At 48.0% G+C, this 27,836-nt stretch overlaps 1 protein-coding gene across 1 annotated transcript in view; it reads right to left on the bottom strand.

Annotated features, from left to right (window-relative positions):
* Positions 1–6,792: 6,792 nt before the first annotated feature.
* LOC149353634 (cholesterol 7-desaturase nvd-like) overlaps positions 6,793–27,836 on the bottom strand; it is a 38,958-nt gene continuing 17,914 nt past the window's right edge. Inside the window, exons 4-6 of the mRNA XM_089575842.1 lie at positions 24,779–25,092; positions 14,353–14,634; positions 6,793–6,957 (exon numbers count right to left, since the gene is read on the bottom strand). Coding sequence (XP_089431968.1) covers positions 6,793–6,957; positions 14,353–14,634; positions 24,779–25,092 — 761 coding nt within the window. The remainder of the gene's footprint in view (positions 6,958–14,352; positions 14,635–24,778; positions 25,093–27,836) is intronic.

Raw genomic sequence — 27,836 nt, 5'->3', positions numbered from 1 at the left:
TTCACGCCGCAGAGAACCTCGCCATTATCAGACGTGTCGCAACAAGAGCGAATGAAGAGGACGCTAGCCGGGTTGTGGCTGAAGGTATAGACGTCTTGGCCCGTTCGAAGGAACGCGGACACTGCAAGCATAGTTTTGAAAATACTGTAAAGGAGCTTAAGAAGAATAACTTAAAGTTATGTCTTTTAGATGAAGAGGGCGGCTTTGTAGTGCTCGATTCCGGCAGCTGCAACACAAGAGCATTAGAAACCATCAACAAAAATTTCCGTGAGGTCGAGAAGAAAGAACTGAAGGAAGCTAAAAGAAGAGTCAAGGTGCTTCTTGAACAGAATAATATGAGCCGATTGTATACCAAGGTTGAATCTACCAAGAATTGCACCTTGTCGGTGTTTTTCAACGCAAAAACACACAAAATCGGCACCCCCTTCCGCGCCATCGTTTAAGAAGCAGACACGTGACAGAAATTGGTTTCAGCGCACCTGTTCAGGCAACTTTCCCTGTTGAGGGTAGAAGACCCTTTTAGAATCTGGAAGTCGGAAGAAGTAACGTCTGAGATAAAAGGGTTCAAAACGACTGAAATGTACGGGTTCTCGATTGACATCGAAGAAATGTATTATTCAATTCCGCACAAGAAACTGATGAACATACTTAGAGAAACCATTGAAGAGCAGGGAGCCGTTTCATTTCAAAATTCGGCCGGAGTGTCGTTGAAAGGATTCCTAGAGCTGCTGCGCGCCTATCTTGGCTCTACAATCGTCGCTCATGAGGATTCCCTGTTCGTCCAAAAAAGAGGGGTCAGCATCGGCTCGAAAGTAGCACCACTTCTCAGTGACCTGTACCTAGCTGCATGCGACAAGAGAATACAAGAATCTGTGAAAGAAAATCGCATCACACGGATTTTTCGTTATGTGGATGATTTCTTGGTTCTGTGCAGAACAAAGGATTTAACAGACTTTGAGCGACTCAAGGATAGCGTACTGGAGACCTTTCGCCATACCTGCCCAGAGTTGAAATTCACCTACGAGCTTCCAGCCAAAGATTCGCTGCAATTCCTGGACTTACGCCTTGAATTCCAACCCGGACACCTATGTTGGAGGTACGAGCCTAGGGAGAAGAAACAGTTTCTCCCTTTTTCGTCAAGCCATTCAAAGACCGCGAAAAGGGCAATTTCGAGTGCTGCTCTCTTGTCAGCTCAGAAGAAATCGTGTGAGCATCAGATGGAGACAAGTTTTCGGAGGCAGATTGATAGGCTAAAAAATGTGGACTACTCCGTTTCGATGCTCAGCAGCGTAGCTGGAGGCTTGCTGCGGAAGGTAAAAGGGGTGCAAAGAAGAAAAGGTGGACCTGAAGAAGGCAATGAAAGGAAGAAAATAGCAGTGGTTCCGTACGTTCATGGATTGACCCACAACCTCATGAAGATTGGCAAGAGGCACGGGGTCCGGGTTGTTTGCTCTGCACCGAACAAGGCAAGTAGCATGTGTGCTCGAGTCAACAGGCAAAAGAAGCAGCAGTGCCAGATCGCACACCGAACAAGATTCAGCGAGTGTGTTAAAGGTGTGGTTTATAATATCCCTCTGGCCTGTGGCAAACAATATGTAGGGCAGACGGGAAGGTGCCTCAATGATAGGATAAGAGAGCATGCATCATCGCTATCAGGTGCCCCAAGAAGCAATCTAGCTCTGCATTGCAGAGATTAGAAACAAAAAAGGCAAAAAAGCGCGCAAGTGTGAGCCGAAGTTGCATGAAGTTCAAGTCATGGAAAGGTATGCAGACCAAGTAACACGTGAGATCCTTGAAGAATTGGCGATACGGGAAACAGGACAGCAGTGCGTTAGTACACCATCAATCTCTCTATCGAGAAAAGAGATTTCCTTCTTGAACGAACGTCACGGGAGATAAAAGCAAGACCATTTTGACAAGGAAACAAAAAGCGCGGGTTTTACAATAAAATTTTAGTTGACAGTCAGCTTCGTCTACGTTCTGTGTGTTCCTTTCTGTGTCCGCGTTTTGTTATTTCGGCTGTTCCCACCAAGAAGTATGAACCAACTAGCTCAGTTTTCTACTCTTTTAACGTTCAGATCAAGCTGTGCCAAGGATCAGCTTTACCAGATCTTTCCCACCAACTTTGTTATTGTCCGCGAAGATAAGAGGTAACCAAGTCCACACTTGGTTGCAAAGAATGGAAAGCTTTAAAGATAGAGAGAGAACGAGGGGGGTGATTTTGTCGTGGGGGTGATGGTTGTAGCATGGAACAGCGAACGAGGGAGAGAATAATGCGAAATCATGAATTTAAATGTTCCAAAACTGGCCGCTAGGCGCCTGGTACGCTAGGACGGTCGACGCTCGTTCGATAACCTTCAAATCGCGCTAGATTGTACAAGCGCGTACATAGGTCGTTAGCGTGTAAAGACTGCACCCTTACTTTCCCTGAAGAGAAGGAACTTAGACGTCGCCGCTGCCTCGGCATAGCAAGAGATGGCGTTGGGCTGTCACATATTTGTTGACCGTCTTCTTCCTTGACAAGACAAGGTATGCCACCTCGAATTCCCGAAATAGCCAAAGGGTCTCTAACCTTTTACAGGGTCACACGTCGTCTTGTGTTCCGCACTCTGTCTGCCCCCATTCCGCTGGCTTTGTACTTGTAACTATGTACCAACTCCTCCAGCTCAGTACTTTAACGAGTCTCTAAATATGTCTCCAAGCTTAACGTAAAAGCCAACTGTTCAAGCACTCGCTCAATTTTACTGAAAGTTTCAGTATATACCCAATTTAATTTGAAGATACTTTTTACCAAATTTTACAACTGTGTGTTCATTCTGGTAAAAGTTATGCACCCTCTGAGTTGAAGGGCCTGAGCATGGTAACTTCAGAAATCTATAATTTTGTAGTAACGAATAAAGCTGTGCTGATTCTGTGCGATTTGTTACTAGGAAAACGCGTAGCAAAGGGACTGCGCAGTTACTACGTTTCAGAGTTTCGGCAAAAACAAAAAAACTCTGCTTGAACTTGGGTGCTGCTTTCCTTGTTTCGTTGCTCTCAATGGCCTCTTAAAATTTGAAGTTTTTACTGCGAAGAATTGTAAGTATCAAAAAACTAAACTTATAGCCATCTTGTCGACAAAATTTCAAATCATAAGAGGTTCACTCATGGCATATTTGTTGCTTGATATTAAACGACTCTTATCCGAAAGTCCCATCTTCTTCGGAAAACAAGACAAAAAAAACTTACCCCTCAAATTTTGACAAATATCCCAGTTCCATCACTTGATGCATGATGCACAGGTTACGGACGGGAGATTAACCATTATTTCCCACTCTCTGGATCACAGAAAAAAAAGAAGTCTCCAAGTGTATTTGTAAGCCCAGGAACCGAAAAATGCAGAAGGGAGAAACCGTACTTCTTTCGTGGAATGCACCGCGTTTGCGCGGGTCTCCTCTGCTCCTCAACCGCGCGCGCGTGGGAAACGAATGCTCTTTTTTAAGCCCACGAATCGGAAAAAATAACAAAAAACTATGCAGCTGCTTAAGCCGGCGTTCGTCCTGTCTCGTCTACCTTCGTCCCTGTCTTTTTTAGCCGCTGGAATGTATCACAATAGTGCTTAAGCCACCTTAAGAGTGGAATGCGATCGCATTAGACTTCACACCTGTCGCATCTTCTGTAACAACTTCTGTGCGTCTTTGTCGGTACATCAGCCGCGATATTCGAACTGCTCGCTATGCTGTGGCGGAGCCGAGATTTGCATAAATCACATTTTGCGACACCGGACGGCCCGGAGTTGGCTGAAGCGGTCTCTAGTGCTATCTTGGTTACTATCTAGAAACTAGGCTTCTCGCATCCCGGTGGCAGGTTGCGATGGCATCGCAAGGTGAGGTAGCCTATCTCGTAAAATCAGCAAATTTCGTGACACACGCCGTCATTTTTGTAGGTTATAGACTCTAACACTACCGAATCAAAAACAAAAATGAGAAACCTGACTACGTCGGTCTACAGAACCATTTCCTGCACACGCGCTGTGCCACGCGTAAGGCTACCCCTAGCTCCGCCGGCAGCTGTCGTGCTCTCGCCGGGCTGGCGTCTCTCCAACAGGGGAGAAATCGAGCGCTAGCGTCGCGAAGCAAAGTCCAGCTTGGGAACACTGCAAGATGAAGCCTAAATGTAATAACGTCCGTATGCTGACGTGTAGCCATACATTGCGATGTGGCCTCTGCAGCCAACAACAATCTCAACCTTAACCTCTCTCTCCGCAAAGTACTGCGCACCGCTTGCGTTTCGGGGTGAACCCGGCGTGAGATCGCTGAGGATGCCATCAAATATAAATATTTGTTGTCGACTGAAACAAGCGCAAGTGCTTTTCAAGTTGCGTTCGCTAAATTAGTTCACTGTGATCGTCATCATCCCTGGCCGAATATCGTCTGGAGCAGGGCGAAGGACCTTTTTTGCCGTAGGCTTGCGTCAGCCGCGTCCGCTTTATTCCTAGAAATTTTCTGAACTCAACTCTTCAGTGCAATTCTCATACCGGCGCACTAAATGCCTTGCCCAACACGTCCATTTCATTTTCTTAAGCTTGGCTAAAAACCCCAAACTAATTAATAATCATCATTAAAAGCAGCAGCAGATACCCTCTACACGACAAAGTCCAATCCCGATCCTTTCCTATTAACCCGGCCCGGCCACCTGATGTCTGCAGACTTGCTAATCTCATCCGTCCAAATGAAAACGCTCTGTAATTCGTTGCTTTGTTGCCTCGGTTGCCTTTTCTCTGCATCGCACGACCTGGCAATGTCCATTTCCATTGCTTTATTTCAGCTACGATATCAACTGGTCCTTGCTCTCTTAATCGTGATCTGTTATTAATGTAAGTATAATCAGCCACCTCTAGAACAGTGATCATTCTCGATAACTTTGCTAGAAAGTTCTGTATCATCTGCTAAAAATCACTCTTGCAGGACAATGGACCGCTCTTAGTCCTTGCCAGTACCAATTTTTGTCTCCAAAGAAGTAACTGAGGCCGCATCCATGCCGTGCGCAAACTGCACAGAACAATTGCTTAGTGAGTGGCATGAAAGCGATAGATCCTCTAAATCTGAAAATAATCAAAACGCATCCAGGTACACTGGACACAATAATATACTCAGAATGTTGACCAGACGAAAGCAGACGCCCTTACACACCAAGTCCCAAATACGAATGCCTTCCCTACTAGCCTGCCTTTCGATCTTCGCTCCACTCTTCCCATCTTGTCGTCCTCTATAAAAAGAAGTACGCGTGCCCTAAATCCCCCGAGCACTTTTCCCCTCCCTCATAACCTAACAATATTGGAGGAGGTATCCCTTAGAAGGATAAGGGCTGGGGAGGCCCTTACCCCGTCGGTGACGTGCCGATGGGGCTCTCAGGAAGGTGCACTGCCCAGCACATGTCCCAAATGTTCCACGCCGGCCGCTGAGGTGGATCTGCGTCACCTTTTGTGGACGTGCCCAGGAACGCAGGAATCAAGAAGACGACGATTGCTGGAAGTTGGACTTACGGCCCCCAGGGAGGAACACCTTTCCTCGTGGCTGACGGACAACACTAAGAGCAGGAGCCTGCTCAGGTTTTTGGAAGAGAACAGTCTCCACGACCCACTTTAGCTTACCAGCAGCCTCTTTTTATGCCACTTGGTAAACCTTATAAATTGTAAAAAAAAAAAAAAAAACTAACCGAGTGATGAACGGCAGGTATTGAAGTTTTTGCTGCGAGTCCTCTAACTTTAATTGCACGTTGACTACTGGCGCGGCGCCTCTCTTTTGTAATGGAAACCAACGGGAGTGCGTAACATGTGAAAATAAACTGGCAAGGTTTTCTATGGACGACGAGAGAGCCGTCGCTTCCACAGCGGAGTCCAACAGAGTGCTAAATCAAGAAAGCCTTCTTGAAATTGTAGCGATCAACAGCCGAGTATACCCATCAATGTTTTGATTTTGCAGGAATAAAACGACAACAGGACACATGTACAACTTTTTTTTGCAACGTAGTCCTTTCATTTCATTTATTTTACCCTAAAGGCCCGAGGGCATAGGAAAGGGGAGTGGTTGTATACAGCGGTTGAGTACAGGGCGTTTCAATTCTAAATATACAATTGTAGCTAAGGCGGAACAAAAACGGTGATGATCGATGATGGAGGCTGTAGTTCCAGGAAGGTGGTTCCAGTCGTTTGCTGGTCGTGAAAGGAAAGACTCTGCTGCGCATTTTGTTTTATGCTCACGCTCATGATTTTATGCTCATGAAAAACTCGTGATGAAATATATGACGTCGGGGGTATAAGATCGCTGTGCAGTGTGGGGTTATGGTACATTATTTTATGAATTAAACAAAGGAGAGCGTACTTCTGACTGCTAGCAAGAGATGTTAACTTTAATGCATTCTTCATAGAGGTTGCGCTAGCGGTACAGTTATATTTCCGGAAAGGCACTGCACCCTGCATTCTAAGGAACCTCCCTGTCACGCAGGGCATTCCGACACCTTCTAAAAACACTGCAGTCCTTTATCACATAAACTGAGCGTATTGACCTTCTCAGGGTAATACGAAGCCATCGTTATTCACTGGCTAAACAGCAGAGAGGCACCTGGCTGGTCTAGTGATTTGATGTCCAGTGCTTTTAGGAGGCGTCGAGGTGCCCAGCGTGACAGGGAGGTTCCTTTAAAGGCAGGGTGCAGGGCCTTTCCGGACCCGCAAAGCGGCCTAACCGGAAAAGTGTGCACTTCGCACGTGCATCTGACGTCCAAGACGTTTTCTAGGCGTCGGAAGAACGCCGCTCACCACTCTAGACTATTCTCCACAACATCTTGCCACTTGGGACTGCTTTCGCTGTAGAACTGCGAGAACCACTTTCGGAAGGCCACAATCATCCGGTCTTCCTTCACCAAGGCAGGCTGCTTCAGGTAGGCCTTGTGGTTCCACACGGCAATGTCCCTCTCCACCTAAAAATGCAGCACACAAAAATCCGCCGTAAGGGAGCAGAACGGCCTGCCGTCACAATATATACCGTTTCGAACAACTACGAGAGTTCAGCGGTTGTACGTTCAGCTGCTAAGCATGAGATCACGGAATCGCACTCCAGCAACGACGGCCGCATTTCGGTGGAAGAAAATTGCAAAATCGCCCAAATGCTGCTCGACGACCGGGCGCGCTTAAGAACCGCAGGTGGTCGAAGTTAACCCCGGATACCTCTAATACGGCACCTCTTTCTCTCTGCCCCTTTCTCTCTGTCACTCACACAACGCTCGGAAGTTGTGTGAGTGACACGTCTGTACACGCCTATTCTGCTGAATGTGCTTTTTTAGATTCATTTTTTAATAACTTATTGCTCGACTGTTGTGATTTTCTGCCCTTTCTACGCGCATTCTCGTCATTCCCTTCTTACATGCCTTGTACGACGGCATGAATAAACAGCTGGTATAGTGGCGCTCGTGAACATCTTATATGTCCTTTTTTCCCCCTTGTCCTTTTTTTGCGCTGACTTCTTCACAACATGCATCACCTACAAGCCCGGAAGCTTGCTATCTTGAACTGCTTCTTTACACATGCGCCTGTTTCCTGAAGAGCATGTGCAAAAATTATTTGCTTCGCTTGCAGAATCACGATATAGTTGACGGGACCGAATCTGAACACTGGCGTCCAGAGAAGACTGGAGCATCTTCTTGAATAAACGCACAAAACTGTAACCACACAACGCAACCCTTGTGAAGGAAAAGTTTAGAGCCTCTAGAACCTATGCTAGCGGGTGCAAGTTTGCACACAATAAATGTTTGGAGTTACTGTGCCAAAAAAAAAGCGGTGTTACACGTGGAACGCTATACATACGTCAGTTAATGTCTCCTAAGGAGCAACCAGGTGAGGGTGTCAACGCCACCAACTACTGTGAAACCATTAAACGATAAACGCCGAAAGGCGTAATTTAATATTGCTACAATAAAAAAAAATCACCATCCGAGTTTTACTTCTTCATCTGAATCAGGAATTGCGTGCATTGTTTTTCGTTGAATGATTGATCAGCTGTAGCATTTAAATTATCTCACGCTTTTACAGCGAGATTTTTTTTATCCTGACTTTGAGACGATTGTTACCAACGCACAAATACGCTACGGCCAATAAACAATAGAAATGTCGTTTTATTTTGCAAATAATGTGCGTTACATGTTTTTATGAGTTGCGATTCTCGCTGAACGAGCGTCATTGCCGCGTGGGCCTTGAAAAAAATGGCACGTCATATCATCGCCGTCTCGTAACTCAACGCCGCGACCTGCAAAATTTTTCCTTCGTCTGTCTCTCGCGTATCGACAGTGACCATTAAGCGGTATTTTTTGTTCGTGTAATTTTCGATACATATATCAAAATTCATTGTTTCGAAAGCCAGCAACAGGTGTTTTCAAGGTTTTCATTTAAAGGGATACTGAGGCGGTTTTCGAATCAGCTAATTTTTTAGGGCTTTGAAGTAGTGTCATTGCTGATCACGTCTGTGAAATTATTTTTTCGATTTTGGCCAAAGCAGTGGCGCAATCACCAATTAAAAACGCGATTTTTAAATCTCCCGCGCCCCGCGCCGCCGCAGGAGAGGAGAACAGCGGAGAGGGAAACCTCGTCCATGGCGGCCAACGTGACGTCATGTTGAGGAGCCGGCGAGACTTCGACGCACCCGAGAGAGCTTTCAGCGCGCGTTGTTTCTCGTGCTGCATGCGCTGTTCCTCGTACTGCGTGCGTTGTAACGTACAAAGCGTGTCAGCCGCGAAGAGCAACGACCATGACCAACAGCTATGGGCCGTCCAGCAGGTCCTCGGGGCGCTCGAAAGGCAGGGACCCAGCGAGCCGGCAACGGCGAGCGGAGACCCGCGCCGAGTAACGGCAGCCTCGTAGACGACGTAGGCCCTCGTCGGGGCGCGCGAGCGCCCAACAGCAGGCACAAATAAAGTTTGCTCCAATCCAATCCAATCAGCCGACCTTGAGAATCAGATTTAACACGAGCTACTACTCTGCTTTCGTGTCCACGAACAACTACGCCCGCGACTGTGTCGTCTTCCACTGTTTTCCGCAAGATCATACGCTCGCAGCGCAAGCGCTCGCTGCTGTGACGAAGAATTCAAGCTGACCAAAGCAAGCGTACTCTGCTCGAAGCACTTTCGTGAGACCGGCTACATGCAGAGCTTGTCCCTAATGTGATCTCTGGAGATTTCTGTCGCGGCTGAACCATGACGCAGTTCCTTTCATTTCCTCGCGCATGAGAGGCGTGTCACCATTTCGAAGAAGCGCCTCTTCTAAAAGTAGAAACATGCTCACTAAGCCCCTGCAGAAACCTAATAGAGGCTCAAGCATGTGTTGCTCTTCTCAGCTTAGGTGCGGCCAGACCACCTGAGGCGTGCTCAGCAAGGCTCGGTTAGTGATTTTATTTTCGGTTCGACGTGTCCAAGCAAGCAAGCAAAGCAAAACACAATAAAGCAAACCAAGCAAGCATCGAAGCACTTCATATGCGGCATCTCGTTTAATCGTTGCTAAGCGATTAAAATGAAAGCGTTCGACGTTCTGGTTTCGGATGCAAATTTAACAGGGAAATGAATGCCAACCAAGGTTTTGCAAAAAAACACCATGTCTCGCAACCTTAGTCGGTTTCTTCATCAAGTTGTGGCAGCGAACGAGTTGCAGCTAGCTTGGCTTTTAAACACATAGTTGGCCACTACTTCACTGAACCTAAACTGCAAATCTAGGAAGGGCGAACGTTTCCGAGGCAGCGATTAATATTTTCTGGCATCTGCTGAACCAGCGCCTCCTTTATACTTTCTGTGCCTGGGCGAACGCTCTCCTCAGGCCGTCGGTCCGCCGCTCGCGGCTGCCGCAAGGTGGCGCTGTGTGAGTAGAATACGTCGCGCGCGGCGGGCGCTCGGCTACTGCTGATCGGCCGCGCGCAGTACGATTCTTGTTTCTTTTTCAAGGATCGGGCTGGGCGCACTTCTGCCGTGTCATTTTCAGCTGCAGGGCCAACCATTACCTTCATGAAGAACGTTTATTGGTGGTTCGTGCTTCACGATATCAGCAACACGGCGCAGCACATACACCAACATTTTCCGGATGCTCGCCAATTCGACGACAGTGCTGATCCGCGGCTTGAATGGCTTGAAGTGACTTTCCCTATGTATTTAGAAGGGCTAAAAAAAGATCTGGGCATGCCCGTGAACTTCTCACAGACGAAACCTATCAGACAATTCTGATCACTACCTATTCCACAGTGGCGTGTGTCAAATATCTGCTGACTGAAGAGAAGTTTTTTTTTCTTCCTCACCCGAAAATTCAACAGCGATCCAATTGAATCTCTGTTTGGTAGTTTGCGAATGTCATCCGGGTGTAACGACATGTTGGATGTTCGGGCTGCATTGCCAGGTCTCGAAAAGCTACTGAAGACCGGGATCGCTACGTCTAATTCAGCATCCAATATTGCCCACAAATAATGTGCTTCGATGTCAAGACTCGTACCCGCTGACGTCCTTTTTTCTGCGCAACCAACTCCTACTCTAGCTCCAAAGCCTGCCCAGACGTTGACTGTGCAAGCAGCGCCGAAGCTGTCGAGAGCAAGATTGGTGCTTCAGAGGCTTACTACCACAATTTTGCCACATCACCTGCCGTCGCTTCAGATCTCGGCTACCGCTTGCGGTTACACTGCATGAGTTGTTGGCGAACATATGGATTGCGAGAACTGCCTTACTTTGTGTACGAAGCCGGTTAGCAACCAGCCACTCCTTCAGTTCACCCGCAGCCAAGACCGAGGTGGCTGCTCTACGTCAGATCAACTTCTCTTCGTTCTCGATTCATTAAGAGCTTTTGCCGACCGTGCCCTGCAGGACGATCAGACCTTGAAAAAGCCTCTCACCACATTAGTAGAGCACGCTGTCCCAGCTCTTCGCGCTTCAAAGTTGCTGAAGTGCAAGAGCGATGGCATCAACGAGCACAGGCTTAAGCTCATGAACCTTATATCGGTTCGTTTCCTGAGGCCGCTTCTCTGCGCAACTACGCATTTAATGTCAGTGACAAGCATGACGTAGTTAAACATTTCGCAAAAAAGCCCCTTTCGCGAAAGTACGCGAGCCTCTGAGGATGGCGTACGTTTTACTGCCGTGTAGAAGTTAGCCTCCACAATAAAGACTTTTTTTTTCGAGTTTGAGTAAGTGTTGACTCACAACGTACTGTTATTGAATGTGTGAACCTCTATATCTGCGCAGCGTTATGTGCAGGCAGATGATGCAGCGTCTCACGTTACATAGCTGATGGCACTGACATCAGGGCGCATTTTTCGCGCGTACCATACACGCTCAAGTTGAGCGTCAACGATGCGACTCGAGACACCATGCAGTCTTGCAGGAGGTGCGCGGCAGATCAATTGATGAAACCACATGGCAAAGCTCCACATTTTCTAGCGCCAACTCTGGCTTCGGTAGCGACGATGGTAACTCTCGAAAACTTTACGGAGGAAACGTGGAATCAGGTACCGCTTTGGAAGCAGTCTAACGCCTTTACGTGCTACTTACATGAGTAAACAACAGCACGCAACGGAGCTCTTCCAGAGCCCAAGCTTTCAGTATTAGCTTCTCTGCCAAGCACTGCTTTCAAATAACGACCCTCAGACAAGCGAACTTAGAGGTGAAAGAACAATTTTCCACGCAGTGGATTTAAGCAGGCGCGCACTGTCATATCAGCGCAGCAGACGACGCGCGAGCGCATTGCACAGCAGTAGCCGCGAAAGAAACGACTAAAATGGTCCGGTTACCCTTAGCGGCAAGTGCTTCCGAGCTCCCTTTTAAAAAAGTTTTGATTTTACTTGAAACAACATGAATGCAACCGAAAACTCAACGACAGAACAGCAGCAAACGGTCTGCGTTTCTATGAGCAACGGCGCGGCAGCGATCCTACTCCGGTGGCGGCGCGTGGCGGCGAAAGACCGTACTAGCCCCGACGGCGGGCTCCCATTGTTCGCCTCTCGTTCTCCCAGGCACAGAAAGTATAGAGGAGGCGCTGGCTGAACGCGCCGCGAGTGAAGCAGCAGCCTTGTGCGCGTATTTAGCTTGGTTTCCAGCGCACAATGATTCCTCAATATCCTGTGGTCACATGCCTCGCAGTGCTTGGCCACTGCGCTTCGCTAATTTTGACATCAGCTTTGTTCTGCTTCATCGTTTCCTTGAAATACTTTCTTGCCCCAACCTACGCCGGGTAGTGAGAATAGGTATTTTTTGTACACAGCGCTTTGGGCCTTTTCTTTAGGATGACGCTCTTTCGGGCGAGCCAGGAGGCGTCCGGTGGTGGTAATTGACTTGAGTATTGTTCGCACCCCTTCCTTTCCGAGAATACCAGCCGAGGATGTGCTGGCACCTTTTACGCATGGTCTGCATACGTGTCTTTCACGCTAGCGTATGCTTGTGCTAGACGTAGAATTTTTTGCTCGTGTCTTTTTTGCTTTCAGGTGATACGTGGAATGAACAAACCGTAGTACCCTTTCCTTTGGAGGTCAGTAAAAAAATAGTCGCCACATCCGCTTTTACAACGCCACGGAAAGCTGTGATCTGCACTCAGCGCAGCGCCGGATCCGCATCGGCAGCTTCTCCAGTCCTCAAAGTGACGTCACGACTTCTCTTGACCAATCACGGGCGGCGGCGCGCCGCGCGGCGTGCCCCGCGGCACAGGCAGCATATTTCTGCTAAAAAAGGCAATTCGCGCTTGTTTTTGCCTTATTTGGATGCGATATTCGAGCATACAGCATGAAAAACTATAGGACTCCGGTGCCAGCCGGATTTTCAAAAAAAGTGCTTCAGTCTCCCTTTAAATAAATTTTTTCATTTTCATGTAATGCAAATTAATTGAATAATTCCTTCATTCACTGAACGAGAAACAATAAACTGAAAGCTGGATCGAACTTCATGCCACTAAATATGTCCAATTCTGCAGTGATAGCACATGACCTTCCCGCCATATTTTTCACCCTCGCATGTGTCTTCATATGTTCTCGAGTTTACAGTTCAACCCATTTTTATTTCCCAACTAAGAGGCCATTTTCAGTAGAAAATAAGCCTCGCAGTTTTCTTACCATTCGCCTCAAGCTGGGAAAACAGCGGACTACGTCAAAACTAGTTCTGTGGTATTAGACTATATTCAAGTGAATGATTCATCCAATCTTCAGTTAAAGTCACGGTGAACATAATTTTCCAACAACACCCGTAAAGAATACCATGTACAAGTAAGAGAGAATGTGATGCAATAGCGCTGTTTAACCTCTCGTCAGCGCCAATTTGTCGCCTTCGCTTTTCCTTGCGCGTCACTTTTGTTTCTTGTGCGATTGTAGAATCGACAACTTTAAACGAATTAAAGTCATATTGAGCAGATTGGCAAAAACCTACCTTGGGGCTTTGCCACGTAATTGCATGTGAAATATTTCAGCAAGCGGACTCCAGAGAACAGCAGTAATGCGACCGGCTAACGCCCATCTGCGTGGCGTGTACACAGGATTTCTTTTGGCAAGTACGAATCCCCCCCCCCCCCCCCCCCCCCTACTTTCCCGTCCCAAACTGGAATGCCCATGCACAGTTTGGGGCCAATACATATTCAACCTTCCTGGCGCCGTCGAGCTTACGCAAATTCAAACATTTTTTTTATGATGGGCCTTCTATAAGCAGCGTATTATAATCGCGAGATGCATGAAGCACGCGACACATGTATCCAGCAGCACCAACGCTCACTCCTGTCATATTTTAACCACCACGGAAAGAACACCTCCTCAACATGCGCTATTACAAATAAATTTTTTGTAGTTTACTCCTTTCCAGCATAGACATTAGAGGCAACAATCAGCGGGCGTGGGGCTGGTGGTGCCTAGCAACCCAAGTTACTGCCTGACCTTACCCGAGTTACTCGGGTAAGCTCAGTTAGTAAATCGGGTAAGCCTGGGTAAGTTCGGAGGAGCGTCCCGCCAGCTGCGCGAGAGGTTGCTCGGGAAGAGCAGTAGCTGTGATATAAACAGCCACCTGCCAGTGCAGTGGACCATAGCCTAACCGCTGCGTGTCTGCGCTGGTAGTGCATGGTATGAGGACTCGTCACCATCTATGAATGTTAATTAGAGAATGACCAGTTCTGCATGTATGGGCATTTACCCATTAAGGGTATCACGTCATACCCTCCATGCGGAGCTTAAGTGCCCCCTCCAATTGAAGACTGAACACCTACTTTCGCACACCTACTCGGCTTAACTACGTTAAACCCCTACCAATTTAAGTCAGTGGATGTACTGCCCCAGTTACAGCTGGAGGCAGCCACAGCTTCCGAAGTTACAAGAGTAGGAGCCCTACCATGCGCCTGAATCCGAGGACGTTGAGGCGGCGAATGATCCAGGGCAGCTGGGGCTCAGGGTAGAAGCGGTGCACGAGGCGCACTCGGAAAGGTGCCAGCGGCGTCAGTGACTGGACAATGAGACAGTCGCCGTGTCGGCTGCGCATGCGCACCAGCACCAGGGCGGGCCCCACTTGGAGCACTTGCACGCGGTGCTTGAGGAACTCCGGACAGATGCCAAGAACCGACATGCACGCCGCCACGTCCGCCGTAGCCGTGTGCTCGTGGGGCGTCCAGGTGGCCTGCGCGAAACTCGCCAACCTCACACGAATGTTTTGTAACCGCAACGTTCATTTGAGAGCGTTCGGTGCTTAAAGGGACCTTGAAGCGCCATCCCTCGATCATAACGTGTAAGCCCCCCCCCCCCCCTATCAATATATTTCGTGCCTATGAACGCTCGAGCTAAATATAGCTGCTATATGCAGAGAGGAACGCTCGCATTTTCACGCTATGAAAATTGTTTTTGATTTTCTGCGCCTTTTCAAATCATTGCTCTTTCGTCCTGGATGTCGCGGGATATGCGTGGCTATCACCTCGTGGCAGAGAGGTGCAACAGTCGTTAACCGATGCATTCGTTCAGTCTTACAGACGGGAGAGAGCTGGCCTGAGCACGACGCCTATAATCGTACAGTAATCGGATAACGGGTTCGAGGAAAAAAGAGTATAGAAGCGGGAGTCACTGAACGGATCATTGCGGGCGCGTCCAAATGCGGACGATAATGTCTCGCTTCAAGTAAGAATAACGAAAGCAGGAGCAAAGCCCTGAAACATTCGAGACGTTTTTTGTCGCTGGTAACTCCGATGATACTGAGCGCCTTCCAGATCGCTTTGTGATGGGGATCCCCGAGGGTGGCCTCTGGTACTGCACGTATATGCTGCAGCTCTGATAAAATATATTTCAATGCACATTTAAGACAAGAGTCACTGAAGGCAGCCCGTGGCCTTCTTTGGTAGCCTCTGAACAGGCGTCGATTTTAACACCCGGGCAGCCAGACGGCTTAATTTTGTGTAATCTTTGTTCTCCCGTGACATTAACTACGTGGCTGGCCGTCCGGTCAACAACCGGACTGTTGTTTAAGAGTTACGCTTCAATGTTGGCGGCTGGACCCTCAAATCAAAAACGAAAATTCAAAAACATTTTGGATTAGTATGCAAGCCCGTATAGTGTTGCTTGCCAGTATAAATGTAATGGGACAAATGGTGGCTTACTGAAAATGATTTCGGCGGGATTTCTTAGGCAACTTCCTTTGGCGACTCGCTCAGGTGATAACGTTAGGCTTAACTTACCAGGAATAAAGTGCTCTAACGTTCTCTATTCTCGTAAGAAGGTTGAAATGAATACATGGGCTCAGCTAGCCGATGTCTTCTTCCGCCCTTCACGGTCATTTTGATAAAAGATTAAGAGACCTTCACGTCAGGAAAAATTTATTGGTCCTGTTTGGCCCGAACGACCACAGTAATCCTCAAAAAGTGTTTGACTGGACTCCCTCGAATTGCTGAAGCATTACCAGGTTGATCGGACGGGTTGAATCGCACACAGATTACACGCTGAATCCACGCTTGTACAACTGCTTGGTATTAAAGGCTAGTTGAGCATTATTGAAAGGCGATATTGCCTTGCACTGTTGTTTTATGGCTTACGATGATCATTACAATTAATCCATAGATCGCGCACTATCTTAAGGTGTTCCTTCTTTGCCCAAGTGATAAACAGTGTCTTAGTATTGCGTTAAATCTCATGACTGCAGCTTCACTTTACCTGTTCAGGTTTGCAATCATTCCTTGTAACTTATCTTCTGGATCACTCAGCAGCACAATATTCTTAATGTTATACTTCTCGTTAACATGCAGTGAATAATAACGGCGAAAGAGTTTCGCCTTGCGGACCTATTTCATAATATTTTTTCACATCTACCTGAAGTATATGATTGTTGTGTAACTACTGCAGATGTTTACTGATATATTTACGACCGCTTCTCAACTCGTTGCCAAGCACTGTGTGCGCAAAACCTATAGTTTCTTTTCGATATGGGAGTTGTTTTTTTATTATTTTACAAAGCGAAATATAAAGAATATATATTTTCTTCGGTTTTCCTAATAACCAGCTTGATGATATGAGGCTCATGCTGCTACTCATTCATCAGAATAACTGGCCCTGTTTTCTGGGTTGACGCAGCTCCAGTGGGAGCGTGGCCTGACCTGCTCCCCTTCAAAATCGGAGCTTTTCCTCTACCGGCCCAAGCAACACGATTCAGTCAATGCATCCATCTCCCTCGCCCTAGGTACCCATCCCATCCCACTAGTACACAAAATCCGCGTGCTAGGACTGGTTCTCCACTCCCACGGTGCGCACGGAGAAGTCATAAAGACACTTCAAACACACGCTCAACACACCATTCGACTGATTCGCCGCATAGCGAACCGCAGGGCTGGCCTACGCGAGCGAAACACGACTCGCCTCAACCAGGCTTACATCATAAGCCGCACAACATATGCCCTTCCATACTTACCCCTCAAACAGAAGGAGAGAGACCGGGTTAATGCGCTCCTACGTAGTTGCACGAGAACGGCTCTACGTCTTCCCCCCAGCACATCCAACGACCGACTTCTCAAACTAGGTGTACACAACACCTTTGAGGAGCTAAAAGAAGCTACCTTTATGGCACAACTATCCCGTCTATCCAGCTCAGAGGCTGGTCGTACTTTATTGTTCCAGTTGAGCCTGACCCCAATTACAGAGCCTACCGAGGGGGTCCCCCTTTCTGCTACCCTCCGCTCTAACCTCAACGTAACCCCCATCCCCAGGAACATGCACCCTGAGCGAGACAGGGAACGCAGAGTAGTAAGGGCTCGGGCCCTTCACAAACAGTATAGCGAGGACCATGAGGTGGTCTACGTGGACGCAGCGGAATATACGACAGGCTCCCGTATGACCCTGGCGGTAGCCGACAATAATGCAAAGCTTCTAACCTCCAGCTCAATCATTACCAATTCGACCACAGAGGCAGAAGAGGCAGCCATCGCGCTTGCTCTCATTTCTACATCTGCCACAAAAATTATCTCCGATTCCAAATCTGCAATTTTAAATTATGCGAAGGGCTACATATCCAGCACCGCTGCTCGTTTACTACGTTTCTGGCAGCCCCGGCGCCTCATCACCCTCATCTGGACGCCAGCACATGCTGGCCTCCCTGGCAACGAGGAGGCTCATTCCCTAGCCCGAGGTCTCACATTCCGGGCCGGAGTCGAGCCCCCTCTACGAGCCTCGGAGCGCCTGCTCTCCTTCCGTGATATTCTCTCGTACTACCGAGACAAACGAAGGGAATACGCACCCCCAGCTCCATCCCTCACCATACCGCAGGCTGCACATTGGCGACAACTGCAAACCCGAACTGCTCCATACCCAATACTGCTGCATGCCCGATACCCAGACCAATTCCCGTCATCATGCAAACTTTGCGGCAAAACAGGAGACTTCTGACACACCCTCCTCACATGCCCCACCTTCCCTCATCCCCCATCACCAACCGCGGCGGAGTCTTACTGGGAGTCTCTTCTGACCAGCTCGTCCGCTCAAGATCAGCGCCGGATCATCTCCAGCGCTCACAGAAGGATTGCGCTCCAGGGGCTATCCTTCGCGTTGTAAGGGTGCCTCCTCCTCACATTGAGGAGGCATCCAAGTGCCATGTAGGGGGCTTCGCCCCCACGATTTACATCATTGGCAATAAAAGTTTCCACCACCACCAGTGTCACCCTGGCTCTGTTACTCATTGTCTAATAAATGTGTTGCACACAGCAGGCAACAATCGAAGGGTATTTAAATCCTCAGCTGAAGCCGCCTCCCCCTCGCCCTTCTTGCTTCTGCCTACTGCTACCGATCTGACGGGAGGACGTCGTCTTGACCATAGCGGTTACGTCTCTTCCTTGCAAGTCTATAGCTGCGCCGTCTCACAGTCTCGGCGCCAACTGTATTCATTTTCTCGCCGCGCGAAAGCAGACGGCGCATTTCCCTAGCCCAAAGCTTTCCCGCGATAGCCGTCACTGTAAAACTATCCTCTGTACCAGACTCAGACGTGGATATGACCCCTGAGGTAGTGACATAGGTGTTAAATTAAGTACACTGCGTTATTCACTGCCTTATTATCAGGCCTTGATTGGTGCCTGATTCCTGCGAAGAACTCAATGTTGTACCTATAGAGGGTATGCGCTGGCTCGCCGTACGCGGGGCGTTGTGGGTGGCTGCGGAGCGGTCGGCCATCTTGTCCACTGGGCGAGTGTACCGAGTGCTGTCGTGCGTGTCCCCCAAGTGGTGCGGTGTTTGGCAGCTATGGTTTATTTCGTTGTTGTAGGCTGTAATAGCCGTAAGCAGAGCTGGACGCAGAAGCTGAAGCGCGAGGCGAAAGAGCGTGGTTTTTTATGCTGCCGGAGGTACGTTCGAACGAGTACGACCGAACAAAACAACTGTCCGAGAAGCGGCGTCGCGTATGGCTGGCGCGGATCAAGCGAGCGGGCATCACGAAGCCTGAAATCTGCCGCGGTCTGCTCAGGGCATTTTATATCAGTTATGTATAGAAACACTACCTACTTGATGGTTTGGTTTGGTTTATGGGGTTTAACGTCCCGAAGCCACTCAGGCTCTGAGGGGTGCCGTATTGGAGGGCTCCGGATAATTTCGACCACCTTTGGTCATTTAACGTGCACTGACATTGTATGTACAGTACATGGGCGCCTTGCGCTTCGCCTCCATCGAAACACGGCCGCCGCGGCCGGGATTGAATCCGGGTACTCCGGCGCAGTAGTCGACCGCCCGAACCACTCAGCCACCGCGGGAGGGTACTACCTACTGGAAGTGCTGAACTTTGCATGAGCCGAGGGAAACACGGAAGATAAATGGGAGCGTGTAGCGAAGAGCCTATTGCTGCGCGTTTTAAAATGATTCGGTGCGAGCATATTCGTTCACCAAAACTGCCTGAACTGCGAATTACGATCGCTCGGCTAACTGGGCGTTCGTAAACTGTAAATGTAGGTTACAAACGTCTGTTCCACCGAATGAAAATTTTGACGCAGGTTCGCCTGCTGACCTCTTAGATGAGGGCATTCCTGATTGGGCTCTCTCGTTACACGGCTACGCTGCTAAGCCTGCTGACGACAGCAGGTACAAACGGCCGAAGATGCGACGCGCCCGGCGCAGAGAGTTAGCTCCAGCTGGTAAGTCAATTTAATGGAACATCCAGTGGTTGTTTTACAACCAGGCATGTGCCATTTTCGAGATGGCTGGTACTACCAGTCCCTCTGTGTCTTTTACCTTATTACATGTGTCACTGATTGTGTGATCTTACGGCTTGCCATCAACAGTGATATACCTTTTCCAAAATTGAAAGCTCAAAGGGCTTGCATCTAAGCCCCGTAGTGGAGCTGTGGTAGCCTTTGCGGAAGTGCTAACCTATGGATGGGTGAGGGCTGGCGTTCCTCTCACCGTCAAAATGTTTGAAGCAGAATGGGCCACATATCACGGCTGAGGAGCAAACCCCTTAGGATGTTAACGATTGGCATAAGCTGTACTTATTTTCGCAGCAATTTGGCAAGACGCTTATACTAGAAACCTCAACTCATCCTTTGCTTTATGCGTTTTTGGGCTTTACTTTCGTTTATGGAGATGTAGCAGCAGACGCACCACCTGAGGCAGCTGTTGTAGAAATGGAACCGCCAGTGCTTGTCTTGGAACTTGGCGTGTACTTTTTCAGCACTGCCTCCACTGCTAATCACATTCGATGCCTTTTACTTCGTCAAGTGCCATTGACTGTGTGGTTTTATGGTCTGCCATCTGAGGTATGTACCACCGTGGTCAAAAGCTAGAGCCCAAGCGGTTCGCTTTGAGGAATGTGGCGGGGCTCTTGTAACAAGTTTCGGGCGGGTCAGTTACTTTAAACGTCAATAAATTTTGAACACTGCCAATGCATAGCGATCCACACAGCATAGCTTAGATTCAAATTCCTTGGGATCTTTGCTTTTACAAATGGTGCGCATACTTTAGTAGCAGGTAGATAAGACGGTTGTGTCAGAAACTTCAAGCTTTGCACTAATCTTAAAATTTTCCTCAGATATAGGTTTCTGTGCTTTACATTCCTGTCTATGTTTGCTGCAGGTTTAGGCTGCCAAATAGACATAACAGTTGCATATGGTTTGGTTTGGTTTGGTTTGGTTTGGTTTATGGGGTTTAACGTCCCAAAGCGACTAAGGCTATGAGAGACGCCGTAGTGAAGGGCTCCGGAAATTTCGACCACCTGGGGTTCTTTAACGTGCACTGACATCGCACAGTACACGGGCCTCTAGAATTTCGCATTCATCGAAATTCAACCGCCGCGCCCGGGATCGAACCCGCGTCTTTCGGGTCAGCAGCCGAGCGCCGTAACCACTGAGCCACCACGGCGGGGTATAACAGCTGCATATATCCAGCAACTTGAAGAAGTCGCTAGTCTTCGAAATGATTTATGGACTGCAAATAAGAACTTGGCAGCAACGAAGTTCACCGAAGATTCCCTCCGTGGCAATGATGAGAAAGTTGCAATCTACACAGGACTGCCGACATTTTTAATGTTGTTTTCACTCCTTAAAGAGCACATGTCGCACTCTTCTAGAAACAAGCTCACGCAGTTTGAAGAAATGATGATGTTTCTCATGAGACTTGCGCTAGGGATCTCGACACAGGACCTGGCTTATCGCTTTAGTGTGTCGCAGTCCACAGCGTAAATAATGTGTGAGAAGTGCGTCGATGTCCGCTACGACCGTTTAAGTTCACTTATATACTGGCCAAACAAGGATGATATTTTGAAGACAATGTCAGCTGCATTCCTAGAAAGTTTTTGACTGAAAGTGAGAGGATACTAGACTGTTTTTAGGCGTTATAAAGAGACCAAGTTCACTGCTGCCTAGATCAGAGGCATGACCGCATTACAAGCACCATAATACGGTGAAATTCTTTTGGCAATCTGCCCACAAGGCATGATCACATTTAGTTTCCTAGGCATTTGGTGGACCAACAAGTGATAAAACGATAGCACAAGAAAGTGGTGTTCTGCAGTTCTTGGACAGATTAAATGTGTTAGCTGACAGGGGTTTTTTAATTACCGAGAGAGTAGGAATGTGCTGTGCCACACTAGCTGTTCCTGCATTTACGAAAGGCAAGAAGCAGCTGTCGAGTGCTGAAGTTGAGCGAACCAGAGAGATTGCCGGTGTTCGCGTCCACGTTGAATGTGTCATTGGAATGGTTAGAAACAAGTACACTAAACTGCGGGGATCATTGCCAGTAGAAGTGCTCAAAAAGAACCGCACCAATGGGCGCCCAACATACAAGATTCTAATGGTGTGCTGTGCACTCACTAACCTATGCAATACGGTGGTGCCATTCGACTAGTCTGATCGCTCCCTGTTGCGGTGCACACCTGTCTGCATGTTTTGCGAAGTACGACTGCATCATCTGATTCTGCTACTTGCCTGTCCGTGTGCTATGTGAGCTAATGCGCATTGTTTGGTTTCACCTTGCGCGTGTGTGTCTTGTAAGATGCACGAAGAAAGGTGTACTTTGTTAATGTTTCCATGTACCACACTCAGTTGATGGAGATAAGTTTGTACTGTTGCTCTTTGATCACTCCACAATGTCTCAATTTCTAAGTCCAAAATTTAACATAACGCTGGGAGGCGTGGAACGCAAGGAAGTGTGCGGCTTTGGCGAGGTAAGTTGGTTTGGCATAAATGAAATCCTTGTGCAGTTTTGACTTCTTGTGTGAAATGAAAAGAGAACCAAATATGTGTTTACAGGCGCACACTACGGTGTACATTTATGCTCAACCATCTATGTAGACATTTCCTTCTCCTCCTGGCTGCTGTGTGGAATTAGAACGGTAAGAATTTGACAGAGTGCTCCACAACACGCTGGCACGCACAGCAAGTTGGCACGCACAGCAAATAAAGCCAACCTTGCAGCCCAATGAAAGTTATGTTTTGTGTCGAAATTGAAATTGCTCTAGAAATAGCGCGTGATCATGCACAGGGCGCCGCTTGCTTCTTTGAAAGTTTCCAGTGATCGAGACACTATTTTGATGCCCGCTTTTAAGAATATGAGCTGCAGAAGCAATGTTTTCTCTTTGGTGCTCGTTTTAATCCAAAACAGATGAAATGAAACCATTTCATTTGGCAGTTCTTGTTGTCGCATGCAATCATACTGCCTTCTCCAGGCCCCTTGCATATGCAGAAAGTTTGTGCTGTGGCGCTGCCTTCAGCATTCCCCATTTGTGGGCCTTGAGTGCTAGACAGCTGAGCATTAAGTGGTAGTGGCGCAAAAGGCGTATGGCTGTTGCTGGTACCTTGTGTTGCTGACAATGTGCCGACATCCTTTGTTGCTAAAGGGTCCTTAGCACAGTCATTTTTTTTCTCTCTGGACTCTGAGAACCAATGCGCAACTCGCTCAGGTAGTAGCACTCTCTTGAAGAAATTGCTTGTAGTCGCAGCCTGTGCTGTCATTGAAAACTCGTTCAACGCTGATCTATTTGTCATTCCATAAGACAAAATCTGCATATCCTACTTTGCACACAAACATCGGCGCTTGAATTTGATAATAGTAGCGGTGTATTTTCTAGCGTTCTAGGGTGCCACCACAGTTTTTGACACAGCTTTTTGTACCACTGAGCAAATCGCACAAGAGACCATCTTTTACCTTCCACGGACACTTCACTTCAACAACTCCTGTGCCACAGTATGTACACTGAGCAAGCATGTCAGGTGTGGCAGCCAAGAAAGAATAGTTCTGTGAAGTAAAAATGCCTGCTATTTGAATGAAATGTCCCGGTGGTGCTCAGCCATCAACTTCCTGTACTTTGAAAGTGCCTCGGGTTTTTTCTCATGTCCATACTTTACTGCAGGCGTGGACAACGTGTTAGTCTGTGGCGCACAGATGCGACGAACAAGACTTGCAGAGGGGACCTCTAGCCGTGTGTGACACACGTCGTATAGTGTTGTTGCTGTAATGCCACCTGTTCTGTACAAATGCCAACTTGGTTTCCTAGCCTGATCCCTGGTTCTTTCTTCAATGACTCTGATGCACTGCTCACTAAACTCTAGGGATTCAAATATTTCTTCACATCTTTCGATCAATGTGCTGTATGGTAAGTCAGCTGTACTACGATCGTAAGGCAGCCGAAGGTCAGCATCACTGCAGCTCCTGACTGCAGGCACGAAGAGGTCACTGTACTTTATGTCAGTGCTTAACACAGCCGGCCAAAGTCCACTAGAAACCACAGCATCAAAGAAGGTTTCCCATTCTTCTCTTGCTAGCGGTGGTGCACGTTTCCTCGGTGGGAGTTTGCACTCACAGCTCTAGATCGTCCAGCCGACGCTTTTTCATCGCCGACGAAGCGAAGTTCATGTCCACAGTGGACCGAGTTACTATCTTTCGGATGAGCGCGGGCAGCCAGTGCTCGATTGTTCTTCACGCACACGCACGCCGTACTGGACGCAAAAAAGCAGCGCGGCAACGTGAGAGCAGGCTCCGCCGTTGCCAGGCATGCAAGTGCAGTGCGCTGCCCATCCCTCCCCGTCAAGTTTTGCGGCGATCCAAACCTTCAGAGGAGGGCTCGAAAGGCTCTGCGAGTGATTGACCTGCGTGCGCAGTAAAGTAAAGTTAATCACTAGCGGTTTTAACCCAGTCATAAATAAAGAGAACGATTTTACCTGCGTAATGGCGATGACGATGTCTGGGTTCGTATCCTACAGCCGCGGCTCTTTAACTCAACCGCTTGTAACATAGTTGTGGCCTTTCAAAGATACTGTATGCTTTCAGTTAGTTTCTTGTGACGAAGCTGGCCCTTAGCACAAGGAAGTCGTGGATGTCAGGATGTCACACATATTTATGCGCGGCCACAGGTCGATGTTAGCCGTGAAGTCGTGCACAACGAATACAAATGAATCAGCACCACACAGTTCAACTTTTGCGATGCATCGCTCTCTGTCCGCATCGCGCAGCCGTCAAAATAGTCTGAACTGTCACTTGTGTAAGAAGATTTAGTTACCATTACATCAGTGCTGCCCTGCGGTAGAAAGACAGAGCAAACACACACTCGAGTAGCTGAACCGCTGAGTCAAAATAGGACGCCAAGATGTCGTCGGCCGGACTCTGACGTCATCTACGTCAGACATTACGTCACGTGCATAACCCCTATAGTCAACACGCAACTAGTCTAGAAACGCTCACTGGTTGCCAAGAGTGCGTTCAGCCCTGGCCGCCTTACTGCAGTACTTGGATAACACGACCTAAAATGAATACGCAAAAGCAATCTTGACGCCATCAGAGAGCAGTATAATCTGCGGTGTACACAATCAAAGGCTGCTCACCTGCCACGAATGATTTACCAGGCGGCCCCACCAGGAGTCTCCCAGAGTGCTCTGGTACTGCTCGCTAGTGAGGAAACACGAAGGACGGTGGATCTGGTTGAAATGTCCGAGGTCAGCACCGTTCTCGGCAATATCTTGGATGTGTGTCTCCACTATGTGTTCGAACCGGTGCTCCTGTTTCCAAGGGCCCCTCTCCACCTCTTCCACGTCCGGAAGGTCCCACGATGGGTCCGCTCCGTCCGCGTGATGCCACACAAACACCAGGCCGAGGGCCTCATGAGACTTCCACTTGGTGGCTTTCACAAATTCTGGAACTAAAGCAGACGCCACCATTCCAATTCAAGTGAGCCCCACGCGATAAGGCCATTGTAAACACTTGTGGCTTTTCAGTGTTTGCAGGTGGCATGGAAAACACTGTCTTCTCAACTTGTTGTTCCTTTTGATCTAGCTCGTAGCCGAATACGTGCCATTCGATTCTGGAAACAAGTTCCACCACCGTATTAAGAAAGAGTACCATATCAACAGGTTAGGCAATTCTGACATTTCGCCGAATTGCCTGCCCTCGGGACTTCCTGTTATAATACATGTAAAACTGGTATGGGAATATTTGTACGGAATATGGCTATAGGTCTTCCTGCGGCTACCCAGCTGCCAGTTCGTGTTCTCGCTTTCGTCTCTATCTCAAAAGTACTTTAACATTTCAACGATGCGCCTGCAGTGCAGAACTATGTACTGATTCTGAACATCCGGGGTCATTTAACGTAAACCAAATACTTCCGGATGTTGTTACATTACGCCTCAATTGATAAAGCGAAACGATGCTCACACATGGGAAGCATTACTAAGATCGGAGAAAGTCATACTTAACACAAGCCTGTAAAAAAAAATCCAAACGCACGCCTTCTGCGTATGTAGTGGTCGCAACGACCCTCCGCGATCTGAGGTGCGTTCGCACGCTAACTTCCTATATCATATCGCTTAAGTGTTTTCTAAATATTTGCTGACATAAGCTCAAGCTAGAAAGTTTTAGAGTGGCTTTGAAGACACCCAATTCACTTGTTTCCAGCATGACACATTTCGCAATGTTCATTTTTAGTTTAAAAAATATCTCGCATTACAAAAACAAAACTGTAACTACCGGCTTGCACGCAGCGACAACAGGGCTTTCGATCGCACCGCGAAAGAATGAGCCGACCCTTGTTTGATTCGGAAGCTCCATCACAGAGGAAGGGCTTGTATTATGTTGTGGCCATTACGCTCAAGTAGGCGACTACTCCCGCAATATTTCAACCCACCTCTGGTACACATATCATATTTGGAACCTTGACCAGCGGTTCATAAAGGCATGTTTCAAAACAATGTTTAAAATCACTTTATAAATACAAGTGTCCAGAGGAGCGCGCCTCTGGCACCGACGGTTGTGCTGAGAAAAACAAACGCTCTTTCCCGTGCGTCCAGTAAGCCCGTGACACGTAGAGCGAGGGGTTGTTACAACGGCATGGGGTCATTACTGATCACCCATATTTATTTTTATTTTTCATGCCAATCCAAGGACGAATTACAGCTTTACGCTTGCTGTTTCAAAATGTCTCTACGTGCGCCCATTCCTTAACCTTGATTACGCCAGCCGTCACCTTTAGTATTTCTTTGTTTTTTTCTTCTTCTTCAATTAATGAGTAATTGCGTCCTAGAGATGCCTACGTTTTTGTACACAACCGATCAGTAGTCGTTTCCCGATAACGGTCAACCTCCGCGTCATCAAAGCCACGTGGGTAGCTAGGTAGGTAAACTTCACCGATTAAAATCAGGGGAATGTTTCTTGAGCCGTGCGTGTCAGTGCGCGTATTTCGTCACTTGTTTGTGTCTGTAGACGCCGCGGGCATTTTACCTTACCGTTACAGCGGCGAGAGAAACTTGGCAGATCACGCCCTCCCGCGAACGTGACCAGATGGCAGATTGCAAGCGTGGGCCACTGTTTTGGTTTCTTGTTTTAGCCCGGCTTTGTATCGTTTGCGATTAATTTTACACAAGCGCTATTCCTGTCTACTGCAAGATAAAAAAAAGAAACAAGAAGAAAATGTCGTTTAACCTGGTCACGCACATATAATCTCTCTCACTGGTGTCATTATTTCTGTGCTTTCGTGAGCGTTAAATTCAGCGCAAGCAACGGTTGCGCGTTAACGGCCCCCGGTGCGTTCGGTTCGAACTGACACGCAGTGGGATGACCACTGCACATCCTAGGTTATGATGATTTCTTCCGAAGGGTATAGGCAACCCGCGATGAAGTCTGCCGTGTCGACCGAAACGCCGTAACACAGCCTATAGTGAGAGGAGTAAGCCTTTTTTAGGCTTACCCATTGTGTTATTCCACACCACCTGCCTGCGTTTATAGGCATGTTATAGTTCACCATAGTCATGGACTAACTGCCTTTGTCGAAGCCGCACCTGGCGTGCGTCAACTAACTGTGCTACGTCGAGACCATCTAGGCTAGGAATGTTATCAGTCAGGCGCCCGCGCCTTTGCCAGGCGTCTTGATACGCCTTTTGCCTGATCCTCCTTGATTCATGTAGTTCAATAAGAGTACAACAATAAAAGAATGTTCACAATGTGGCCTCGCATTTGTGACGACCCAAGCGGCTGATGGCAGCAGTTTTCAGGCACGCGCCGGTAAGCAATCGCAGTGCCGCCTGAACACTACAGGTTGCCTATTGCATAGCTGGTATTTTTATTTCACCCATTTTCCACACCTTCAAGCCCAAACGTGTGCGACGGTATTTTGTATACTACATGTCAATTCAGTCCATCGTATTTCTTTCGTAGTAATAGCGTGCCCTTGTTCTTTTTTTTTTCTAGTCCCCCACTCGCAGTTCACAGCAGCAGCCTCTTTGTACTCCCCTTTCACCGCCCTTAATGCAATGCTTGCAGGCGCGTTAGACCAGCCAAGTTCATGATGAAGCGGCGACAGTAGTATTCCGCCTCTAAGCCCGAGCTCGCAGGTTCGATAGATGACTGCTGAGGCCACGTTTAAAGCAAACACCCGATTCCGAGATTTTGACT

This window comes from Amblyomma mixtum, chromosome 3 (genome assembly GCF_055824585.1).
Source record: "Amblyomma mixtum isolate Tamu chromosome 3, ASM5582458v1, whole genome shotgun sequence".
In the NCBI taxonomy this organism is placed as follows: domain Eukaryota; kingdom Metazoa; phylum Arthropoda; class Arachnida; order Ixodida; family Ixodidae; genus Amblyomma; species Amblyomma mixtum.
This window is presented reverse-complemented; position numbering and strand designations above follow the sequence as displayed.